The sequence below is a fragment of the Chenopodium album genome, chromosome 16 (genome assembly GCF_948465745.1).
Source record: "Chenopodium album chromosome 16, dcCheAlbu1.1, whole genome shotgun sequence".
Taxonomy (NCBI): domain Eukaryota; kingdom Viridiplantae; phylum Streptophyta; class Magnoliopsida; order Caryophyllales; family Amaranthaceae; genus Chenopodium; species Chenopodium album.
The window spans coordinates 31363430-31385327 of NC_137849.1; the positions used below are offsets into that span (position 1 = coordinate 31363430).

The 21898-nt window shown below is 33.5% G+C and overlaps 1 protein-coding gene across 2 annotated transcripts in view; it reads left to right on the forward strand.

Annotated features, from left to right (window-relative positions):
• The first annotated feature begins 2759 nt into the window (after positions 1–2759).
• The window catches only part of LOC145586364 (guanine nucleotide exchange factor SPIKE 1-like), a 31585-nt gene continuing 12446 nt past the window's right edge, over positions 2760–21898 (forward strand). Inside the window, exons 1-18 of one of the 2 annotated variants that reach the window (XM_081643183.1) lie at positions 2760–3406; positions 3696–3933; positions 4023–4111; positions 4188–4297; positions 4405–4460; positions 6189–6286; positions 6495–6632; positions 6777–7088; positions 7340–7621; positions 8414–8581; positions 8661–8852; positions 8985–9028; positions 10023–10092; positions 10614–10775; positions 12978–13085; positions 15093–15130; positions 16810–16954; positions 17686–17812. In XM_081643183.1, coding sequence (XP_081499309.1) covers positions 3705–3933; positions 4023–4111; positions 4188–4297; positions 4405–4460; positions 6189–6286; positions 6495–6632; positions 6777–7088; positions 7340–7621; positions 8414–8581; positions 8661–8852; positions 8985–9028; positions 10023–10092; positions 10614–10775; positions 12978–13085; positions 15093–15130; positions 16810–16954; positions 17686–17812 — 2368 coding nt within the window. In that variant the 5' untranslated portion in view covers positions 2760–3406; positions 3696–3704. The remainder of the gene's footprint in view (positions 3407–3695; positions 3934–4022; positions 4112–4187; positions 4298–4404; positions 4461–6188; positions 6287–6494; positions 6633–6776; positions 7089–7339; positions 7622–8413; positions 8582–8660; positions 8853–8984; positions 9029–10022; positions 10093–10613; positions 10776–12977; positions 13086–15092; positions 15131–16809; positions 16955–17685; positions 17813–21898) is intronic. The other variant, XM_081643184.1, reaches the window with a different exon arrangement.

Below are 21898 nucleotides of genomic sequence, written 5' to 3' on the forward strand. Positions count from 1 at the left end.
AATCAAAACCTATCATGATGCTACTTAGAATTAATTATTCAAATCCTAGCATGTTCCTACATCATCAATAAATACCATGTACGCGAACGTACCTTGAATACGATCTCAAAATCGCCACGATTACACAAAATCACTCACTTGGAAATCTCCTACAAATCCAAAATTACAAAGAGGTATTAATATCTACTCCACACAAATTTCCAGCAATATATATACTCCTTATTTCACTCATAAATTATTTAAAACAAGCTGAAATTTAATTTAAAACCCCTTGCTTTAATCCTAATTAATGGGTAGTTAAAATTTTTTTCAAGAAACTTAATTATAGCTTACTAACAAAATTTTCAGCTTTATTAAATCATCAAAACTTGCTGTAAATATGTTTTAAAACACCTATTTCAATAATTAAACCACCCATAATAAAAAAAAATACAATAATTTAAAAACCTAGGGTTTTCAATTTGGGGCTTTTTAATTCAAAACCAAATCTGAAAATTTATTTACATCATACTTATAATCAAACATCATAAAATCATCACAAAACCCAAAATAATTAATTAGATGAAGGATTAAATAGAAAGAAAGAATTTTTTTTTTATAACACACACACACGCACAAAGGGGAAAGGGAAGGTGGCTGGCGCCACCTCCCACGGCCGCTGCTGCTGCCGACCCTGTGCTGGCGGCGGGGGCCGACTGTCGTGGTGGTGGCAGCCGACCACCGTGTGTGTGGTGGTGGTGGTGAATTAAAAAAAGGGGAAGGGGAAAATAAGAGAGAGAAAGAGAAAATAAGAGGAGAGATAGAGATTGAGAGTTACCTTTGGGTAATCTCCACCTTAGGCAAAGGTTGATTTTGCTCATATGGTGGGTATTTATACCCTCTCTTAAAACCCTCCTTCCTAAAATTCCTTACCTACCCTTAATAATCCCTTTCCTATTCAAACTACAATTTGACTTTCCTTTAAATGTCATTAACTTTAAAAATTACCTTTTATAAAATCATATGCCCCAATATTTTTAAATTATAAAATGAAGTATTTCAAAATTATTAAATAAATAAATTAGACTTTTAATAAAACTCTTTAAATTAATTAAAATCCCATAAATAATTGATTTCAACTCATTTAAATACTTTGAGAAATACTATTTAAATTAGAAATACGTATAAAAATACAGGGTATTACATCCTTGAGATGGGTTTCGATCTAATCCCCCGAAAGCTAGTCACCCCCGAAGGGCTTCATCCTTACCCAATTGAAACTTCCATCAGTTGCGCCCCTCTTCCTTGAAGAAATTCCATGAAAATTCGTGGTGAGAACGTTTTTGGAGATTGATAATTGATATGAAACCCTAACGCAAGATTTGGAAGAGGGAAGTAATATATAAAGAGGGATTTCATGATAGGGGCGGGAAACTGATGAAAAAGGGGAGGGAATCACTTAATACAGGGGTAGGTTAGTCTTTTTGTGTAATTTAGTTAGAAAATGAGCCATTTAGTAGTTGGTTAGGCCGTTTAATGATAATTAGGCCTCTTAAATCAAATTTGTGAATCTTGAGTGCCACTTAAGAGAGTAGAAAAAAAGTTCGTCTTCCACGTAGAAAAATTAAAACCATGAGCCCACAATGTAGAATTTCCCATAACTTTTTTCTTATAAAATTAATGTTGGTACTAATGTACAATATATTAAAAAAATGTGAGACAATACATACTTATGTGTCAATTAATTTAATTTCATGCATTAAAGTTTAATTATAATAATCTTTGAATTAATAAGTTAAATAAAAATCTTACTACTATCCGTGTATGCACAAGATCTATACTTAATATTATAAAAGGCGTTCCTAAACACACCGACGTGCCATGTAATCCTTTTTTAGTTGTGCCACGTCAAACTATTTCACCATATATACCAATTATCAAGTATGTTATTAATATGTAAAAAAAATGATATAAGTGCAAACCACAATGTTCAATTAAAAAAAAAAAAAACTCAATTTTAGTTTGACAATGACAATTACAATTTTAAAAACCTTTTAAAAAAAAAACTTATCGATTGCACGTGTACAACACTAGCATCCCGATGCAACGCCCGGGCTACTCACTAGTTATTATATATACGGTTTTTTCACCATATACCACTGAGTTTTAACTTAATTCAGCATATACTACCCACAAACTTTCTAATTCACCATATACCATTGAGTTCCTGTGCAATTCCACAAAAAACCGTTTTTGGTAACTACCGTTAGCCTGCCGTTAGCTTGTCGTTTGGGTTATTTTACTAATTCGCCATGTACCCATGTTTATAAAGTTATTTCACTATATACCATTAAATTAAAAAATATTTCACTATATACCCAGAAAATTACAACGGTTATTTTTTTTTAAAAAAAAAAATTAGTCGTTGACTGTTATAACGGATAGTTTATGTATATAAACATAATACTTAGGGATTGATGCAGCACTTCACCCTTCTAAAAGCATTTGCAAAGATGTCAACACACTCGAAATCATCATCGTCATCTTACGAATATGCATACATAAGAATGCCAAACAAAGCTTGTACATGTGGGAAGAAATTTGCAATAAGGAGCTGTGATTCGGCAAAATATCCATAAAAGTTGTACTATAAGTGCGATATATGAGAGAAATTTCAATGGTGCAAGGGTAATGCCGAGCAAAATGTCCTTTCGAGTTATGAATTTCAAAGTAGGGGAAGCATAGATACACAATGTCATGGAGATGAGAGCATGTTGAAGGAGCTCAAGAGAAGAGTAGTGAAGCAGCAAAAAATAGTAGATGCAAATTCTAGGTATATGGTGAAATATCTTTTAATTTAATGGTATCTGGTGAAATAACTTTATAAACTTGGGTATGTGGCGAATTAGTAAAATACCCCAAACGGCAGACTAACGACAATTATAAAAAAATGTATTTTGTGGTACTGCACAGGAATCTAGTGTTACATGGTGAATCAGAAAGTTTTTGGTGGTATATGATGAATTAATTTAAAATTCAGTGGTATATGGTGAAAATTCTGTTATATACACTTGTATAAGCGGTTATTGACGTGGTCAGACCGTCAGCCGCATATAAACTGCGCTTTTTTTTTTTTTTTTTTTTTTTAATTTTTTTATTATTTTTTAAAGATACAAAATGTGGTGTTATTATTTATTTATTTAAGATTAAGAAATCATTCTTTTTATTTTTTTTTTTTTTTTTAAATGAGACAGACAGCCTTTTTGATTTGTCAAATAAAGTAGTGTATTAAAAAAAGAAAAAGTTACCCACCAAAAACCTAGATCTGTCCTGTTTTTCTCTCACTCACTCGGTTTCACTTGAAGTGCACTCAACTCAACGTTCTCCATTGAAGCGATTTCTATCTTCCATTGAAGCAGCTTCTGAGGTAAGATGTTCTTTCGTTTTTGTAATCATCATATATCAATTTCACAATGTAGGTTTTTATTATTAATTTAATTCTCATATACTCAATTAGGGTTCTAGTTCTAAACTCGATTTTTGAACTATTTGAGTTATAATTACTAAACAAGAGTATAATTATTAGCTTAATTTGATGTTTGAGTATAATAATTTGCCTTTATTGTTAGATATAGCTATGAAATTGTACCCTTTTTCCTAACTTAATGAGCTTTGTTTGATAGTTGAATCATATTTTTATTGCTAATGTGTTGCAGAAGCCTTTGATGAAACTGGGGCATTTTTCCGTGGGCCCGAGGCGATTGCCCGGGCTCAGAGACGGACTGGTTCAGCTCGACGAGGATGTGGAACAGTGGCCACATTTGCATGAACTTGTGCAATGCTACAAAGCTGATTGGATTAAAGATGAAAATAAGTATGGGCATTATGAGAGCATTGGTGCTACTAGTTTTCGAAATCAGATATATGAAGGCCCTGATACTGACATTGAAACAGGTGAATGCAATTGGCTTCGAATTGAACAAACACATTGTTTAATGCAATGCTAAAAACCACATTAATGTTTTTAAGTTTTTTTCTTTTAGAGATGCATCTAGCTGAGGCCAGGCAAATTGAAAATGAAGATGCTGCTGATGAAGAATCACCAAGCACATCCGGAAGACCGTTTGGAGAGGTGTCGTATCAATGTTTATCGTGTGCTAATTAATGCTTTGTCATTATTTAATGTGATTTTTCTGGTGTTTGTGTAGCATCTTGGTTTGTCGCCGTTGAGTGCATATGAGCCAGCATTTGACTGGGAGAATGAGAGGTCTATGGTATTTGGTCAAAGACTTCCAGAAACTCAAGTACAATATGGAAGGTTTGACGAGTTTAATTTTCTTGATTGTTTTTGTTATTTACTCACTGTTATAGCATTACCTTTCTTCTAGTGTGATTGTGATTGATCTGTTATGTTGTGCTCTCCAGTGGATTGAAGATCTCTGTCAAAGTTCAGTCCCTTATGTTTCAAGCTGGATTAGTTGGTGAGTGACGACTCTTTATATTGGTTTAATGTAGTCTTTAGGGTAGAATACAACTTTTTATTTCTCAGAAACAGTGACTTATATTTTCCAATTTGTTTGACTGCCCAACTTCAATACATGTTTTTAAAACTCAATTGGTATGCATCAAACTTATTAAGCTCGATATGGTTAACATAAGAATCATTAATGTTTTCACTCCTAGTGCTCAACTTTTGTATTTCATATTAGAAAATTGTAAATACCATGTTACTCCCTCCATCCTTAAATAATTGGTATAGTTAATGCAACATGCTCATGTGCTCAACCCATATGATATGGGCTGAAGCAGAACTTAGTTTTGAAGAAATAATAGTTATTGCAACACGCTCATGTGCTCAACCCATATGATATGGGCTGAAGCAGAACTTAGGTTATGGAGAAATAGTAGTTATTGCAACACGCTCATGTGCTTGACCCATATGATATGGACTGAAGCAGAACTTAGGTCATGAGGAAATATTACCTCCAATTTTATGACCAAAGAAATAATACAAAGCCAAAACATCTAACTCTATGTTATCCTGTCATATTCTTTAATCAATCGAACAAAACGAAAACTGAAAATTATAATATAAAGCTTCTTTACATGTCTTTAAAATTTAATTCAAACTCCACACAAAATTATGAACACTTGAACATACTCATGTTTACCTATGTAAAGAAAGAAATATTTTATTTTTAATTTTATTTTGGGCTGGACGTTGCTGTCCTCAGACAGTCCTCGATTATCATACTCAAGTACTTGTCAAACAAGTCATCTGCCTTCATCCCCGCACAAAAGGTAAACAGTAGACGCACTTAGTTGATTTACAGCACTCGAATCTAAAATACATCATAACAAGGTTTTATTTTATTCATGTTTAGCTATATAAATTTTATATTCATGTACAGCAAACAGATTTTTTGATGTATTTTTTCATAACACACTAGTACTTAATTCCTTTTCATAATAGGATTACTCTTCCAAAGCCTTTATCCAAATTATTTTATGTATAAACACTTAAACTAAAATTGCTACCATGATGAAGTACAATGTTTCCAATTTGTCATTTCACGGTGGTGTATAAGCACAGTAAGTTGCTGCTTTCCAATATGGGAAAGAATAATGTTGAAAACCTCTTAAAGCAAGCTCTTGCTTGAAAAACCATGTAATTTAGTTGACAGACCTGCCTCGTGTGAGCCTCCTGAATTAAACTTCGTCCTGCCTAGTCTAGGATAACTAGTTTCTCTCACTTGCTATCAGAGTGTGGCCGTTGGCCTTTGTAGCCCTGCTGTTATACATGGAAATGCTACCCATGATTAGCTCAAGAATTACAATTTCTTAATCCCAGGAACATTTCATACATAGCCGCTGATCCCACACTTAACCTAGAAATCTTTGGTTGTGTGTCCATTTTTCTTTCATAAAATAATTTCGTTGAAATGAAGAAAAAAAGAAACAATTGAGAAAATTATCTAGAATTTGAATTGCACTATTAAGGTGACAGTTTGGAAATTTATGTAGTGTAGAAGTCAAATAAGAGGAGTAATGAAGAAAATGTATAACTTTCTTGAAACCATCTGTATTTTGTTTTTTCCATGCATCGTTTATCAAAAATATCTAGCAAAGATCGTTTATAATTTTCTTGTGTATGACAAACTATATTATTACTGTTATGTCTTTTTAAATTTTTTATTTGATCTTTGCAGAACCATTCTATGGAACTATTTGCTTATATAACAAAGAGAAAAGAGAGAAGTTATCAGAGGACTTCATTTTCCATGTCCTCCCTACAGAAATGGAAAATGTAAGCTGTGGAAGAGCAGTGTTGCATTTCAAGCCATGTTCAGTATCTTGACACATTGTCATTTTGAATTCTAAAAGTGGAAAGCAAAAGAAATTTTATTGTGCATTCCCTTCCAGAATTATATTCTTTATCCAAGTCTGCATTTCTTGAGTAAGCTATTAGAATCTTCCGGAAACTTACTGCCTTCTTATATTCCACCTGTTTGCAGTCTGGTATTTCAAATGACTCTCGAGCAATATTCTACCTAGATGCTCCCTCAGCATCAGTTTGCTTGTTGATCCAGCTGGAGAAGCCTGCCACTGAAGAAGGAGGCATCACTTCATCTGTCTACTCCCGAAAAGAACCAGTGCGTATCCCATCTATTATAAGCTTTGAATTTCTAGATTGTTTTAGAATAATTTTTTTAATCTTTGTGATGCTTGTGCCTCGAGCACATTATTATGTTAAATCTTTAATCTTTGACTTAAAAGAATGCTTTTCTTATTTTCAGATACAGCTTAGTGAGAGAGAGAGGCAAAAATTGCAGGTTTGGTCTCGAGTAATGCCTTACAGAGAGTCATTTGCGTGGGCTATGGTACCATTATTTGACAATACCATCGCTGGAACCTCTGGTGGAACTGCTTCTCCCAGTAGCCCTTTGGCACCGAGTGTATCTGGTTCTAGTTTCCATGAGGGTGTATCAGAGTCTACTACAAAAATCACATTAGATGGAAAGTTGGGTTATTTGAGTGGGAGTTCAATCATTGTTGAAATATCAAATTTGAATAAAGTCAAGGAGAGCTATACAGAGGATTCTCTGCAGGTCTGTTTTGTTTATCATCATTTCTCCTTCTTATCATCTGATATGCTTGATAGCTACAGAGTTCTGGGTGATAACTTTGTGCTGCGTAGCCTTGGAAAGGCTGAATAACTTTGATGTGCTTTTCCATTTGTATAGTGCCTCTTGTTGTTGCTTGTAGTTTATAACTTTATATTAGAATACAAACTTTCTATTACCTTCATTCTGTTTTCTTTGTTTGTGTGGTTTTTTGAAAGTTCATTATTTTCTTCTAGGATCCTAAAAGAAAGATCCATAAGCCTGTTAGAGGTATGTTGAGACTAGAGATTGAGAAGCTACACGCTGGGCATCTCAACTTTGAAAATGGCTCAGAGAGTGGCAGTATGACTAATGAATCCTTTGATATGGGAGAGAGTATTCAAGATATATCACAGGAACCAAGTAACAATGTGGAAAGGTCTCAGAGCACCAGATCAAAAAATTGTTTTGCAGATGGAAAAGAATCTGCTCGAAATGGTTTAAAGGCTTATGAGAACCATGATTCCCAATCGGAGGTAGTAAGTTTGCTATAATTATCAATGTGGTATTTGTTTTAATATCTCTGCTGATGCTGTTGCTGATTGCTGAGATCAATCTGGTTTGCCATTAGATTGCCTTTTTTCTTTTGTATAAAACAGGCTTCGGTGGGAAACTGGGAATTCATCTTGTGGAGCCATTTTCTTATAATAAATCATAGAGTATTGGCTTTGCTAATTTAAAAAAAAAATTAGCATGGAAAATGGCAAAATCCAAAATTTGTAACACTGGTACACCATGTACTCAACAAAAAACTATATTTCCTTGTATAAATACTTCAAAATACCGAGTAAACATCACAAAGTAGAACATGGGGATGTATAAAGCAAATGTAGGAAGATTATAGATTATAGAGACATTTGTATTACTATATAGTATAAGTGGACCATGTGTTGTTATGGAAGGGTTAAAGTAAGAATTTTCCTTTGCCATTGAAGATTTAAAGCAAATGTAGGAAGATTATAGAATACCCTTAACTGGAAAGTAGGATGATTATAGAATACCCTTAACTGGAAACAGGAAGATTGTAGAATACCCTTAACTGGAGAGTAGGAAGATTATAGTATTGTTCATTTTGATTGTTTGTAACTAAATAAACCTAACCTCTCCTCTGCCCTTCTCTCTCTCTACTATTTTTGTTGATGTTCCTTTTCGTTCTTACTCTGGTGCTTCATCTGTAAATTCTGAAAAAGATACATCATTGATACCTAAAATAGATATTGAGAGTGTAAAGCTAAGATAATTAGTAATTACTCATTGAATGCAAATTGCAGTTCCATGCCTTTGACTTCCGTGCAACTACAAGGAATGAACCTTTCTTGCAACTTTTCCACTGTCTCTATGTGTATCCATTGACTGTCAGTTTGAGTCGAAAAAGGAATCTGTTCATACGAATAGAGCTTCGAAAAGATGACACAGATATTCGACGACAGCCTCTGGAGGTTAGTAACTATAGTTTGATCATACTGTTAATTGTCTCATGGAAGTTTCTTCCCTAAGTTTACTTGTCATTTATTCTAGGCAACATACCCCAGGGAGCCTGGTGCATCACTAGAGAAGTGGGCTCATACACAAGTTGCAGTTGGTGCAAGGGTTGGTTGCTATCATGATGAAATCAAAGTCTCCTTGCCACCTATGTGGACCCCACTGCATCACCTTTTGTTCACTTTCCTTCATGTTGACCTTCAAACTAAATTGGAAGCTCCGAAACCAGTAAGCTCTTAGTTTGCTATGTATATTATCCTAAAAACAACAAAACTTCTGAGGTTGCGACTGTTTTCTTGATGTCCATGTTTCACCTACTTTCATCATGCCTGAACGGGACCATCTAATATTCTGTTGTAGGTGGTGATTGGCTATGCTGCACTCCCACTGTCTACATATGCTCAGTAAGAACTTGTTCTTTCATAATTTGATTCTTGTCTTATTGTCATTTTTTAACTTTGACAGTGTCAGAGCTCTTTTATGCTTCTTAATCTTCATAGTTCTTTTATTTAATCAAGTGCAGTCATTATATATCATAGACCAATTGTGTAGAAGGATTAATGTTATAAGTGGGAGGGTTTTTAGAACTTCTGTGGCAGAATAAAGTAAACAATATATTAGGGAAAAGTTTTTCTTACTGAGAAGATAAGAAATTAGGAATAGGGAGGACCACCACCAGTTTGCCAAAAATTAATAATTTGTACTTCTTCTGTTTTTAGTACTTGCAACGCACTATGTTTTGAAAGTTTTTATTTTGTTGAAAGTTGTACTATAACCCTTATTTAAAAAGCTCATGGCCCACTAAAATATACTCTTAACAACCTCTCACCCACAATTTAAGTGTATTTAAATCATGTGAGGCCCACTTTTCTTAATTATTGTGAAAAAGTGTGTTGCAAGTATTGAAAAACAGAGAAAGTATATGTAGATATCTTATTACAATCTGAAAGGAGAAACAAGTCTCTTTGAGTATTTATAATATCTTTAAAAAAAACCCTAGAAATTAATACAAGGAAAATAGTAAATAAAATAATTAACAAGAAGTGTATTACATAAGCCATTCTGCAAGTGTAGACGACACTCGAAGACGTGCATCGACGGAGACTAATGTGCAGGTGCAGCGAGTCACACTCAACACACACACACACACATCTTTGTTTGTTGAAGTATGTAATACTTTTAAAATACATTTTTTCTTGGGTACCATGCATCTATTATTTTGTATGCCATAATAACTCATATATCTTATGTGTGTTCCCAAGATTATCTTATTTGCGATTTTGAACTACCATAAATAGAAAAATTTACCAACATTATGAGACGGAGGAGCTCCAATCATTAGAAGCCATATACTAGTGTTGCTGACATTCTAAAATGATTCCTGTTTTTTTAACTCAGGTCACGATCTGAAATTTCTCTGCCCATCATGAGAGAGCTTGTTCCACATTATCTTCAAGATGCGGGGAAGGTATAACTCCATCGTTCCGTAAATTTTTTCCTATAAGTATCATGCATTGTTAACATTTATGGTAATATTTTTAGAAGTTTCATGTGCTAAATTCGTTGTTTTTAATTAAGAAAATAATTTTGAACAGGCATTGCATTATTATTTTATTTAAAAATTTTAAATTTAAATGGTTCTATCAATGTGATCTTGGTTGCATAAGTCCCCTATGAACCATTTGACTTTGATGAGTGTTGCATTAAATCCGTTTGGACTTGTTTTGTTATGGAAGGGGTGTGTGTGTGTGTGTGTGTGTGTGTGTGTGTGAGCCTAAAGTGCGAAGAAAGAACAAATCTGGTAAGATTTAATGTTATTGGTCTTACTTTAAGCGCATGAAACATATACATATCAATGAGAACCAATTCTAAATAAACTTCTCTTTTTTCTTTTTATTTATTTTTTGTATTTTGAAAATCTATTACATTCTTTTTTATTTTTTATATTTTAAAAATCTGATACACCTATGTACGTACATTGTTATTTAGGAGAGGCTTGACTATTTGGAGGATGGGAAGAATGTCTTCAGATTGCGATTGAGGTTATGTTCCTCATTGTATCCTACTAATGAACGCATAAGGGATTTCTTTCTTGAGTATGATAGGCACATCCTTCAGACAAGCCCTCCATGGGGATCAGAGCTTCTTGAGGTAATTAGATCTTATTTCTTTTGAATTGTGATCTATGCTTAAGACTTTCTCTGCTCAAATTATCTTAAATTGTGCGCAATTGTTATTATCCGTGTGGTTTGGTATTTGGATCGTGTGTGATCAGTGCTCAAATTATATCTTTATAATACTCCCTTTGTCCCAAAATAAATTTCTTCAAATTTTCATGCCATTAAATGATCTTCAACATAGCTCATAACGTATAAAATACACATATATCGAGATCATCATTAAATATCATTATCTATATAAAATTTCCTTACATTTCAGAACATCATAGACTTTCTCCATTCTTCTTAAATCTTGTAAAATACTAGAAACATGCACTTAATAATGCGGAGGGAGTATAATATAAGTAAATACAACAAATTTCATAATAATTATTTTTTCCGTCTCACATAGTTCTATGCTTCATTCTGCCACTGATCAACCCATCTTGTTCATGACCCATATTAATTATGACTGAAAACCTATTAACCTAGCGTGTTTATGATCTGCTCAATTACAACTCGACCCGTTCTAATTTGTTACCTGATCAACCCAACTTGTTTATATCTTGGCTCGATTTTGACCCAATTCGTTCATACCCGCTGCATGATTATCTCGGATTGTTTAGGACCCGACACGAATTTGATCTGGCCCATTGCTACCCACTACCTGATTAACTCGACTTGTCTAGGACCCGACTTATTTATGACCCGACTCGTTCCCACCCTCTATCCAGATAACCAACTCGATCCTGTTATGACCTGATGTCCTGATTTGATTTGAGCTAAAACACGTTCTAATCCGGATAAACCTGTTTTCAAATTCAAGCCAACCCCATTTCAACTAAATCTAATAGGACCTGAACCGATTGCAACCTGCCCCGTTTAGGACCCGACCCAAAAATAGAAACTTTTTTTTAAAAAAAATAAAACCAAACCGAACTGATCCACTCTAGCCATTTGAACCCGTTTTAATCCCACCCAACCTAAAATTGAACCATTGACCCAAATTGACACCCCTATGTGGACTTGGTAAGGGTAAGAAGTTGTGGCATTATGCTTTTATAGAAATCTTTTGGTGTGTTGTTTTCGGCGGAATACCACAATTTTAATGCTATATCTTGAGCTTGCCTTTTAAATGGTCTGGGACAAAGTAGCTTATCTAACATCTTTATGGTGGCAAGGTCCTTAAGAACTATTCAACTGAGGAGCTTCAAGGGAACTGGCATAATATGTAATTTACATTCTTGATCAGAGGACAATTTCTGCTCTTTGAGGCACTCATTTTTCAGCTTCTAATATATTGCTGCCTCTTTCCTTGAAAAAAAATGTTTTGAAGGAGGAATTGTAGTCGGTTATTGCTGATTAAAGTTGAATAAAAAATAGACGGTAGTGGAAATAGTTTATTGTTTTTACAGGTTATGAGAGAAAGTATAGTGGTATTAGAGGGATTTATTTTTTGGATTAAAAGTGTAAAACCCAAATAAGACATGGGGCTAATATTTAGGGCCAATATTTTTGGGAGAGATGGGACTTTTAGTTGGGGACGGAAAGACTTTGTAGATGTTAAATTTGAGTGGGGCGAATAACATGTTTATCTCAACTACTAGAGTTCAGGTTTAAATTCTTATTTTTTAAGATGGCCTTAGTTTTTAAATCTTCAGTTGTGAGAAATGTGTCATAATTATCTTAGATGTTAAATTTGAGTGGGGCGAATAACATGTTTATCTCAACTACTATAGTTCAGGTTTAAATTCTTGTTTTTTTAAGCCTGTTAAGATGGTCTTAGTTTTTAAATATTCAGTTGTGAGAAATGTGTCATAATTATCTTAGATATGGTGGCATAGTCTCTATTTTTCTAGTGGTGATCTCTTCCATCATATTTATATACGGAATTTTGTTTCTGTCGCAGTTACTGAAAATTTTCATTTCCCTTTTCCATCTTCAGTTCAAATTGTAGCAGACAATTATGAGCTCTGTTTCTACGCCTTTTTTATTTTGCCATGATTTACTCCTTGTTACATCTCTATATTACTTTGTACCATATATATCATAGACCTAATTCAGTAAGTTGCAAAGCCTCACAGTAAAAAAAAAAAACAAACAAAAAAGATAAGTCCAATTCTTTGTATTAGCGGAAAATTGCATTGTTACTGTTACTTTATCCTTATATTTTTACACCTCTTCTTCTGCGCAGGCCATTAATAGTTTCAAGAATGTTGATTCCACTGCCTTGCTTCAATTTCTTCACCCAATACTAAATATGCTTCTCCATCTAATTGGAAATGGTGGTGAAACCCTTCAGGTGCTCTTATTATATTTTCTGCATCTGTTGAATTGACAAAAGTGAATTGTGATTTTTTGAAAACACGTCTTGATTAACCACATGCTTGCTGAAATATCTTTTAAAATTTTGTGGGTGTTTAATGGTAAGTTGCTACTAACATGTAATCGTGCATTCTACAGATATTTATTGTCATTTGAGATTCAAGGGACAAATTGCTCAATATTTTATTGCTTCTTTTCCTTTGTTTCATTTCTCTTGCATCTAAACTGCCAGATTTTCATCTATCCTTCATATATATATCTTAAGTAATTAAGAAACACAGATGCTGTGATCGTCACTGTTTCCTTAATCTATTCCCTTGTACTGGTCAGTCATCTATTTCATGAGGACTCCTTGTCTTCCTAATGCTTCATAGATGCTTGAAAATAAAACGGGCATTGATCACATTGCTATATAGACATGATCATATTCTGATATCCAACCCTTCTTTAATCTGCATGTGCATTGACTGTCTGTTAGATATCTTGATCCTCCGATCTATTCACATTAAATAGGAAAATCTTCTGGAACACTTTTACTCTTAGATAAGTAAATGTTCTTTAGGTATTTCTTTTGAGTTTGTGTGCTCCAATTATATGTGAGTATGTGACGTGTTTGTAGGTCATTATGTATGTTTTGAGCTATGTTACTTGGACTCGGGCATCCATATCCGACACGGGTACGTGTCCAAGTGTCCGACTCGGCTATTTTGTGAAAAAATTCCATGATTTTGAACTAAAGTGAAGTGTTCGGGTGTCATACCCATGTCCGAGTGTCAAGGGCCCGACACGGGTACGTGAGGTGAAATGAAGAGTCTGAGTAACATAGGTTTTGAGATTAGGTAGGAAACAATTTGGGAGATTGTCTTGGCACTCTTTGAGTTTTGTGGTTGTTGAGAAATTATTAAATGTCTGGTAATACAACCTTGAGCGAGTATAGTCATGGTCCATTATACACAGTTTACTCAAAAGAAAAAATTGCGTCCTACCACGTTATACACAGTTTACTGATTGGCTTGGGAATCCATAATGCCACTCATGGGACAAAGTAGTGTGCAGGCATTATGGATTCCCATGCCAATCAGTAAACTGTGTATATTGTGGTAGGACCCAATTTTTTCTTTAACACCTTGGAAGAGTCTTGTTCCTATTTCTCCATTGCAGAACTATTAAGGTATGCTTCCTTGTTCTGTCTTTGGCATCTTATGGATCCATCATTTACAGTATCTGTTCAACCATGATAATTTCTTCAAACTCCTTCTTACTTGGCGTTTTCATAGATCCATCCTTGATTAAAGTTGCTTTCTCTTTTTACTTTAAAATAATTATGAAGTGGTGGTTATATATATTTCTAAAAGGAGTTTAAGCACATAACTCTAAAGTCTCAAGTAATCTATCATAAAATATTCTCTTATCTAATGAACTTTGGGGCGGGGGTAGGGGAACAAATTTTCTTATATAAACAAAGGGCTAATAACAGAAACACCTATTGTGTGCAGAAGATAGTTTGTATAGGACAATTGACATGATTTTGGGTTGTGCATCGTTTGGTCAATGATCATAAAATCACCTGCCAGATATTAAATTAAGCAATACCATGCAAAACCTTTTCCCAGATAAATTACGGATAGTCAAAGGCTGATTTTTGAATGGATTTGTACGAGTGCAGTAGCCAGTAGGGGTTTTAGTGATATATATGATGTTGCCAGCAACCTAATGTCAAAAGAGAATTCATTGAATGCTATAGAAGACTCTGATATCACTGAATACCTCTTCTTTTTTGGAATCAAAGTTTATCAGAAATGCCAAAACTGTGAATAGGGTGTATTACTTAAAAAAAATGTTTTTGCTGTTTTTTTTCATTCAAGGATTTGTTTCAAAGTGCTATGATTTCATACAGTATTGCTCTTTTTTCTTTCTTTTTATTTTATTTTAGTTTTTTTTTTTTTTTTTTTTTTTTTTTTTTTTTTTTTACCTTTGCATGCAGGTTGCTGCATTTAGAGCTATGGTTAATATCTTGACTCGGTATGATCCTCTGTCTTGACTCGGTAGTTCTAGAAGTGTTATTCATGTCAGGCAATTTGCTCTATCCGTTTCTAGTTGGGCTATCAAAACTTTTGCAAGTGACATAGTGTGCTAATGGTAGACCTGGAAAACTGATCAAGCCGATTTCCCGACCCAAAGTACCTGATTTGTGACCAAACCCGACCCGACCCAACCCAAAGTGGAGTTGACCTGCTTTTGACCAATGCCCAAAGTGATCTGACTCAGAAGTTCCGCAATACCTGAATTGACTGATTTTAACCTGTATTAATTGACCTGAAGGTCCTGAACAGACTCTATTACACGAAATGACCTTAAGTGGTTTCAACCAGAATGACCCGAACAGACTTTAATCAAAAACAACCTGAACTAAACCGACTCGATTCCTTTCATTTATCTTGAATTCATTGATTAAGATTAAGCTCTAAACGACCCAGTTTATTAATACTAGATTGAAGGACCTGAATGTTCAATGGTTAACTCGATCTGAAATGATTTGATTCAAACTTGACCTTAATACTCGACCTGATCCGAATGACCCAATCTGAACTAGACCAGAATTCTTTTGACCTGATCTTAAATTGAGATTTTACCTTATCCGAAATGACACGACCCAACCATATAATGACCCAATTATACCCAGAATTCAAATTGACCCAACCCAACCCGAACCAATCCAAACCCGACCCGAAGGCATAGTGGACCCAAAATGACCAAAACGACATGATTTCTTTGTCTAGCTAATGCAAGTGGAGCTTATCTATGAAAAGTGGCTCCGTGCCCCACAAAGTTATTGATTTAAATTTTATCATTGTACGTAAGAGCATGTATAAGAGATGGACGAGCAAAAAGGATAATGTAGAGAAAACGTTCACTTAAAACTTTATGTTCCTCATGTATTATCTCATAGGAAGCACAGAGAAGTCATATGCATATTACTTTTTAATATATGAAAAGGATAATAAATACATGCTGTTTCAAAGGTAGGAAGATTGTGTGTTTATCCAGTTAGACAGGTAGTATGGAGAAATATGTGCCTTGGGTAAAACTATGTGCAGACAAAAAATTCAATTGGGAGTAACAATTTCTTTTATTATGTCTACTGATATTGAGTCTTTCCGTCAGATCCTTGGACTAGTGGTGTTGATGCAAAGAGATTGCTTGTAGACAATTTTGCAATGTACTTGACATTCCTTTGTTTGCAATTTGATTGACATTCCTTCTTTCCAGTGACACTTATTTCTGCTGATCGGCATTTGCTGCTTTGCAGTTTACATGATATTCCTTCTTTGCATTGATACTTTTTTCTTTTAGAGGATCTTTGGTCATGTTCCTTGTATGTGCATTTCCCATGAGATTATGTGGAAAATAAATGCAAGAAATTACTAGAAAAGAAAAGATAATACACTAGTTGCTGTCATATGACTCAGAACTAACAAGATATAGGGTATATATTCAATTTGCATTTAGCCATTCACATTGATGTATCCTTGTGTGTGTGTGTGTGTTTTTTTTTTTTTTTTGTAATTTACAATTATTATTATATTTAGAGGCTTATGCTATTATGAGCTTCAGATCATTTTAAATCATTATTTGTTTTGACGGATACGGATTTGACTCCTCATCATTTTAGTGAGTAGAAAGACTTCTATTGTTCACAGGGTCCAGCAAGAATCTGTAGATGATGCAGAAAGAAATCGATTTCTTATTAGCTATGTTGATTATGCTTTTGATGACTTTGGTGGCCGCCAGTTACCAGTTTATTCTGGTCTTTCTACTGTGTGGGGAAGTTTAGCACGTAGTAAGGTACTATGTCCTTTTTAACATTTTTCATGCATGAAATTGGGGGGGGGGGGGACAATGTTGAATGCAATTTTTCATTTAATTTTATACTTTCTTTTTTAATGTTTCCATAAACTAGCGCATGCTATATCCTTTCAAAAGAAAAAAAAACTAGTACATGCTATATGACTTAGTAATGTAATTTTGCCAGCTACTGAGGAATGTTAGATGTAATCATAAATAAAGCTGGCAAATTGGCAGTGCATTTATTAGGTCATAGCTGCTTATTCAAATAAAGAATAGTTGGAGTTCTTTTAATCAATCTATTTATATCTCTCTAAGATGAATTGCAGATAGCTGTTGAGTGTAAATAATTGGCTTATATCTTACCATAGAGATTGCCTGTCAGAAATGTGTTGCAAATGTTGCCTTTAGTATGTTGACTTTGGTATCTAGTTAGATTTAGATGAAGATTCTCTCCATGCATAATGTATGAAATGATTGTGAATCATTGCATTTATGTTATCCATTTGGTTTGTAAAATTTATCTGTGGTTTTTTATTAGGGAAACAAGGGTATATGTTAAATTCCATTTTTAAGAAAAATGTTCCATGAAAAAAGATTGTATTAATAATTAAAAAAAATGTTCTAACAAAACAACTTTATATTTATATTTTCTATTTTTCTTGCAACACAATAGGTCATTACCATTCATGTTAACTAACCATGAAGATTTATTGTTTTTATGTCTATAGGCAAAAGGTTACCGTGTGGGACCAGTATATGATGATGTCTTGGCAATGTCTTGGTTTTTTCTTGAGCTTATTGTGAAGTCGATGGCTTTGGAACAAATACGGCTTTTATACCATAGCCTTCCATCAGGTATTTTTCAATGGCATTTCATGTGATTCTTTTCATTTTGTCTTGATAGCAGTTTTTTTGGACATTTTGTAGGTAAGCTTGTTATTAAATTTTGTATGTTGAGGTGGTTTATGTAAAAACTGAAAAGATCAAGGTCACATGACAAACGTATTTTTGATGATCAATCAAGTAGGATTGTGGACCTAGGTACTTAAAAGGAAAAAATATTACTTCCTCCGTTTCTATTTAGTTGACATGTTTCATTTAGGCGCACATATTAAGGAGAAGTGGAAAAGAAAAGTGAAAGACAAAAATACCCTTATACCTATTCCACCCACCCACGGACACACCCTAACCAGTTACACTATTTCTCTCTCATCATCACCTTTCACAATCATTCTCTCTCCTTCTCTTCCAACAGTCTTATGCACCTCCATTCTTGACCACCTAATTTTTTTTCTTTACAATTTCTTTTAGCAACTAAAACAAAAACGCACAAATTAGCTAGCTGAAAAATGTCATCTACAAGTAGATATCTACAATTGAAGGTTTTATTGGTTTATCCTTTATGGCGTCTTGGTCGGTGAGGCGAGGTTGTAGTGGCTGGGCAAGTGGTGTAGAGGTGGTGTGGTTGGGCAGAGTTACCGGATGCAAGCTAGGAGAAGCTATGGGGTCTTTTATTGGGGTTTTCTTTGGTAAATTGCACTGTTACTCCGACACCTTTCTTGGTCATGGGTGTCGCGTGTCGACACGACACGACGTGCGACACGACCCTTGACACAGCTCCGGGAAAGTGTCAACTCGGGGATCTAAAAAGTGTCTGAAATAGATGTCGATACGGCCGTGAGTCGGTAGAATTTTAGTGGTATACTCCATTGTTTCCGGCGTGTAGCAGCTACATAACAGGGAAATAGAGAGAGAAAGAGGCAAATAAGCCAGAAAATGAAAGGTTGGCCAATAATAACGAGGTAAATATGGTGGAAATATGAGACAGCTGTTATCAAATAAAGAAAGGTGGACATAAGTCATCTTTATGTGGTGGAGTATTTTTTTACTTTTGACTTCTCATTCTCATCCTTTCTTTTCTACTTTATCTTTTATTTTTAATTGAAAGTTGTTTTTGTTACTGGTAACTTCTCCTTATATTAACGTACTATACCTTTTTTAAACTTTTTTTTTTTAAAAATCTAATTACTTTATTGTTATAATAATAATAATAATAATAATAATAATTATTATTATTATTATTTAAGTGTCAGATTAAATTTTTTGGACACTTTTTACTGTAGCCGTATCCTAAATATTAGTCAAGACACTCCCTTGACCGTGTCGAAGTGTCGACCAAAATGACTGAGTGTCGCACTCCGACACCTTGTCGGACATGACACTTAGAGACGAGTCCGAGTAACATTGAGAAATTGGGTATGTTACAACTTACAAGGAATAGAGGAGTGAGAATAAGTGGTGGTGGTTGCTATGATCGTGATGGTCTAAAGACGATAAATTTGATGATGGAGGTGGTGGGGTAGTGGGGAAGATAAAGGAGGTGTGAGAAATTTAATCAGATTCTTAGCTAAAGGGCGGAGGGTAAAATTGACATTTTGATTTATAAAACTTACCTAAAATAGAAACGTTTTAAGTAAATAAAAACTTTCCAAAAAGGAATACGTGTCAAGCTGTCAACTTAAAAAAATCGGAGGTAGTATTTGATTAGGTCATTTAAATGTCTAGAAGTCCAACTGCTATATATATAAAACTACACTAGTTATATAAGTGTCGATCTAATGAGATTATTTGTTGTTAATGACTTCATTGTATTTATTTTAATATTATCAGATGTCAATCATGACTTAAGTCTTAAAGGGAACAATATGATATTATTGCTTTAATTTTTTTTCCCCCTCATTAATATCAATTGTATTCTTTAACAAAAGTAAACTATCCTTTGATTTTTAGAACATTTAAATTAAGATTTATAACATATGTAATACTATTAAGAACATTATAATTATGTTATTAGAACATGGTCTAAATAACAATAAGAATGTAAAAATTCTAACTAGATAAGTCGAATATTTGAAAAAATAAAGTAAAGTTTGTTAAGCTTGTGAAGAAATGTATTGAATTAAAAGAACTCTATTGAGTTTGATTATGCGTGGATCTTTGATGGTCTAATAATGGAGAATAGAATCTTTTGATATTAAATGGGTGTTTTAAGAAAAAGAGAATGAAATTTTAATCCATAGATATTGAATTCAACTTAAATAAGCCAGATTGTAGAAATACCGAATAATTATTTTCGTTGTCTTTTCTAGCAGTTATGTTTTATAAAATAAAATCAAGTTTTGGAACGTATGCAATATTTCCTTCGTTTCTTTGTAGTTGCAACACTCCTCTACACAAAAAGCGGAAGGGATTAGAGAAGATAAACGGATGAATTAATCCATATAACTTTATTCTTATCGATGTTAAAATTTTATAGATTAAATCATCCGTTTACCTTCTCTAATCCGTTCCTCAAAATACGCGCCGAGAAGGTGTGTTACCACCATACTCAACATTGGTTCGGTTCAGTTCAGTTCTTAATTTCCCTCTCTTATAAAATATTCAGTTTAGTCAATCAATCAATTAGGGGCCCTAAGTAGTTTTTTTAACATCATACTTTTCTTTTACGTTCACGAAATTAGAAAGACTAAGACATGAAACTCTCCCCAGAAAGTCAAAATTTAGAAAGTTGATGATGAATTTCATTAATTTGTCAATAATTTTGTCGAACTTAAAGAACTTCATTAAATTTGAGCTTAAAGTTTGAATGTGTTGAATTTTGTTTGAGGAGAGAGTGACTATTTTTAGCAAAGATCGTCTAGAAGAGAAACAAAGTTAAATACCCATTTAATCCGAGGTTAAACAATAGAAAATTATTTAAAGAAATTTGTTTGATTTCTAAAGAAATTCGTTTAATTTAATCTTATTGTTTCAATGGAGTTTATTTTAGGAGAAAGAATGAATTTTTAGAGTAGAGAAAATGGGTTTTTAATAAAGGAGAAAAAATCAAAATTGAAGATGTAATTAATGAAGAGCTAATAAATGAAGATTGTTTTGTAATTCGTGACATTTTTTGTGATAGTGATAATAAGAGCGTAAAGCCTTTTCAATTCTCTTATTGGATATTTAAGAGAGGGAAAGGAGATTATTTGGGATGTTGACTAAGAGTGGTGGGAAAATATCCATAATAATACGATCTATGGTCCATAATTCTTCTTACATAAGGAAGTGTTTTTACATATATGAGGTGTTTTATAAGAGTCATCCCCTAATCACATATCCATATTTCTTTATAAGAAGATTAATCTACAAAAATAAACAAACTTACATAATATGCCCATATTTTCCATTGAATGTGCAAAATTTGATTTTAAGCCGTAATATTTTCCCTTTTTTTTTTTTTTTTTTTTTTTTAATAAATGGAAAATATACACATTATGTTAGGAAAATATGTATACTCATAACATTGATATTATAGATGGAAGCAAATGGGAAAATACTTGGGTGTAACTTAAAATAGCCATCACTTATCTGAATGGCCTTTATGATTAAACATGTTCCTTATATTTCCTTGGAAGTCCAAGGAAACTCTAATTATGTATGGTACTTAATTGTTGTGTAAAGCAATGAAGCTATGTTTAGGACATCAACGTTGCCCCTTTAAATGATCTATGGTGAGGGGGAACAAAATAAAGTACTCCCTCTGAGTTTCATATTTTTTTTATTTTTTTTTATCTTTCCACTTTTTGCTTTGATATGTTCCTTTATTTATTTTTTAATATGAACTCATTATTGCTTTATTCCTTTTATTGTAAAAAAATACTCACTTATGTACCTCCTTATTCCACCACATGGTCCTTAAGTTATTATATAATAATATCAATGTTTCTTAAAAAAATTTCACTTTTCTACCCAAAAACTCAAATGAAGGGCCGACTTCCCATTTTTTCATGTTCTAAATTGCTACAGTATATGGTAAAAAAAAAAAAAAAAAAAAGAACGAAGGAAGGAAGTATGGATAATATACGGTATCTTGTAAGATTGTAATAAAATCGCAAATGA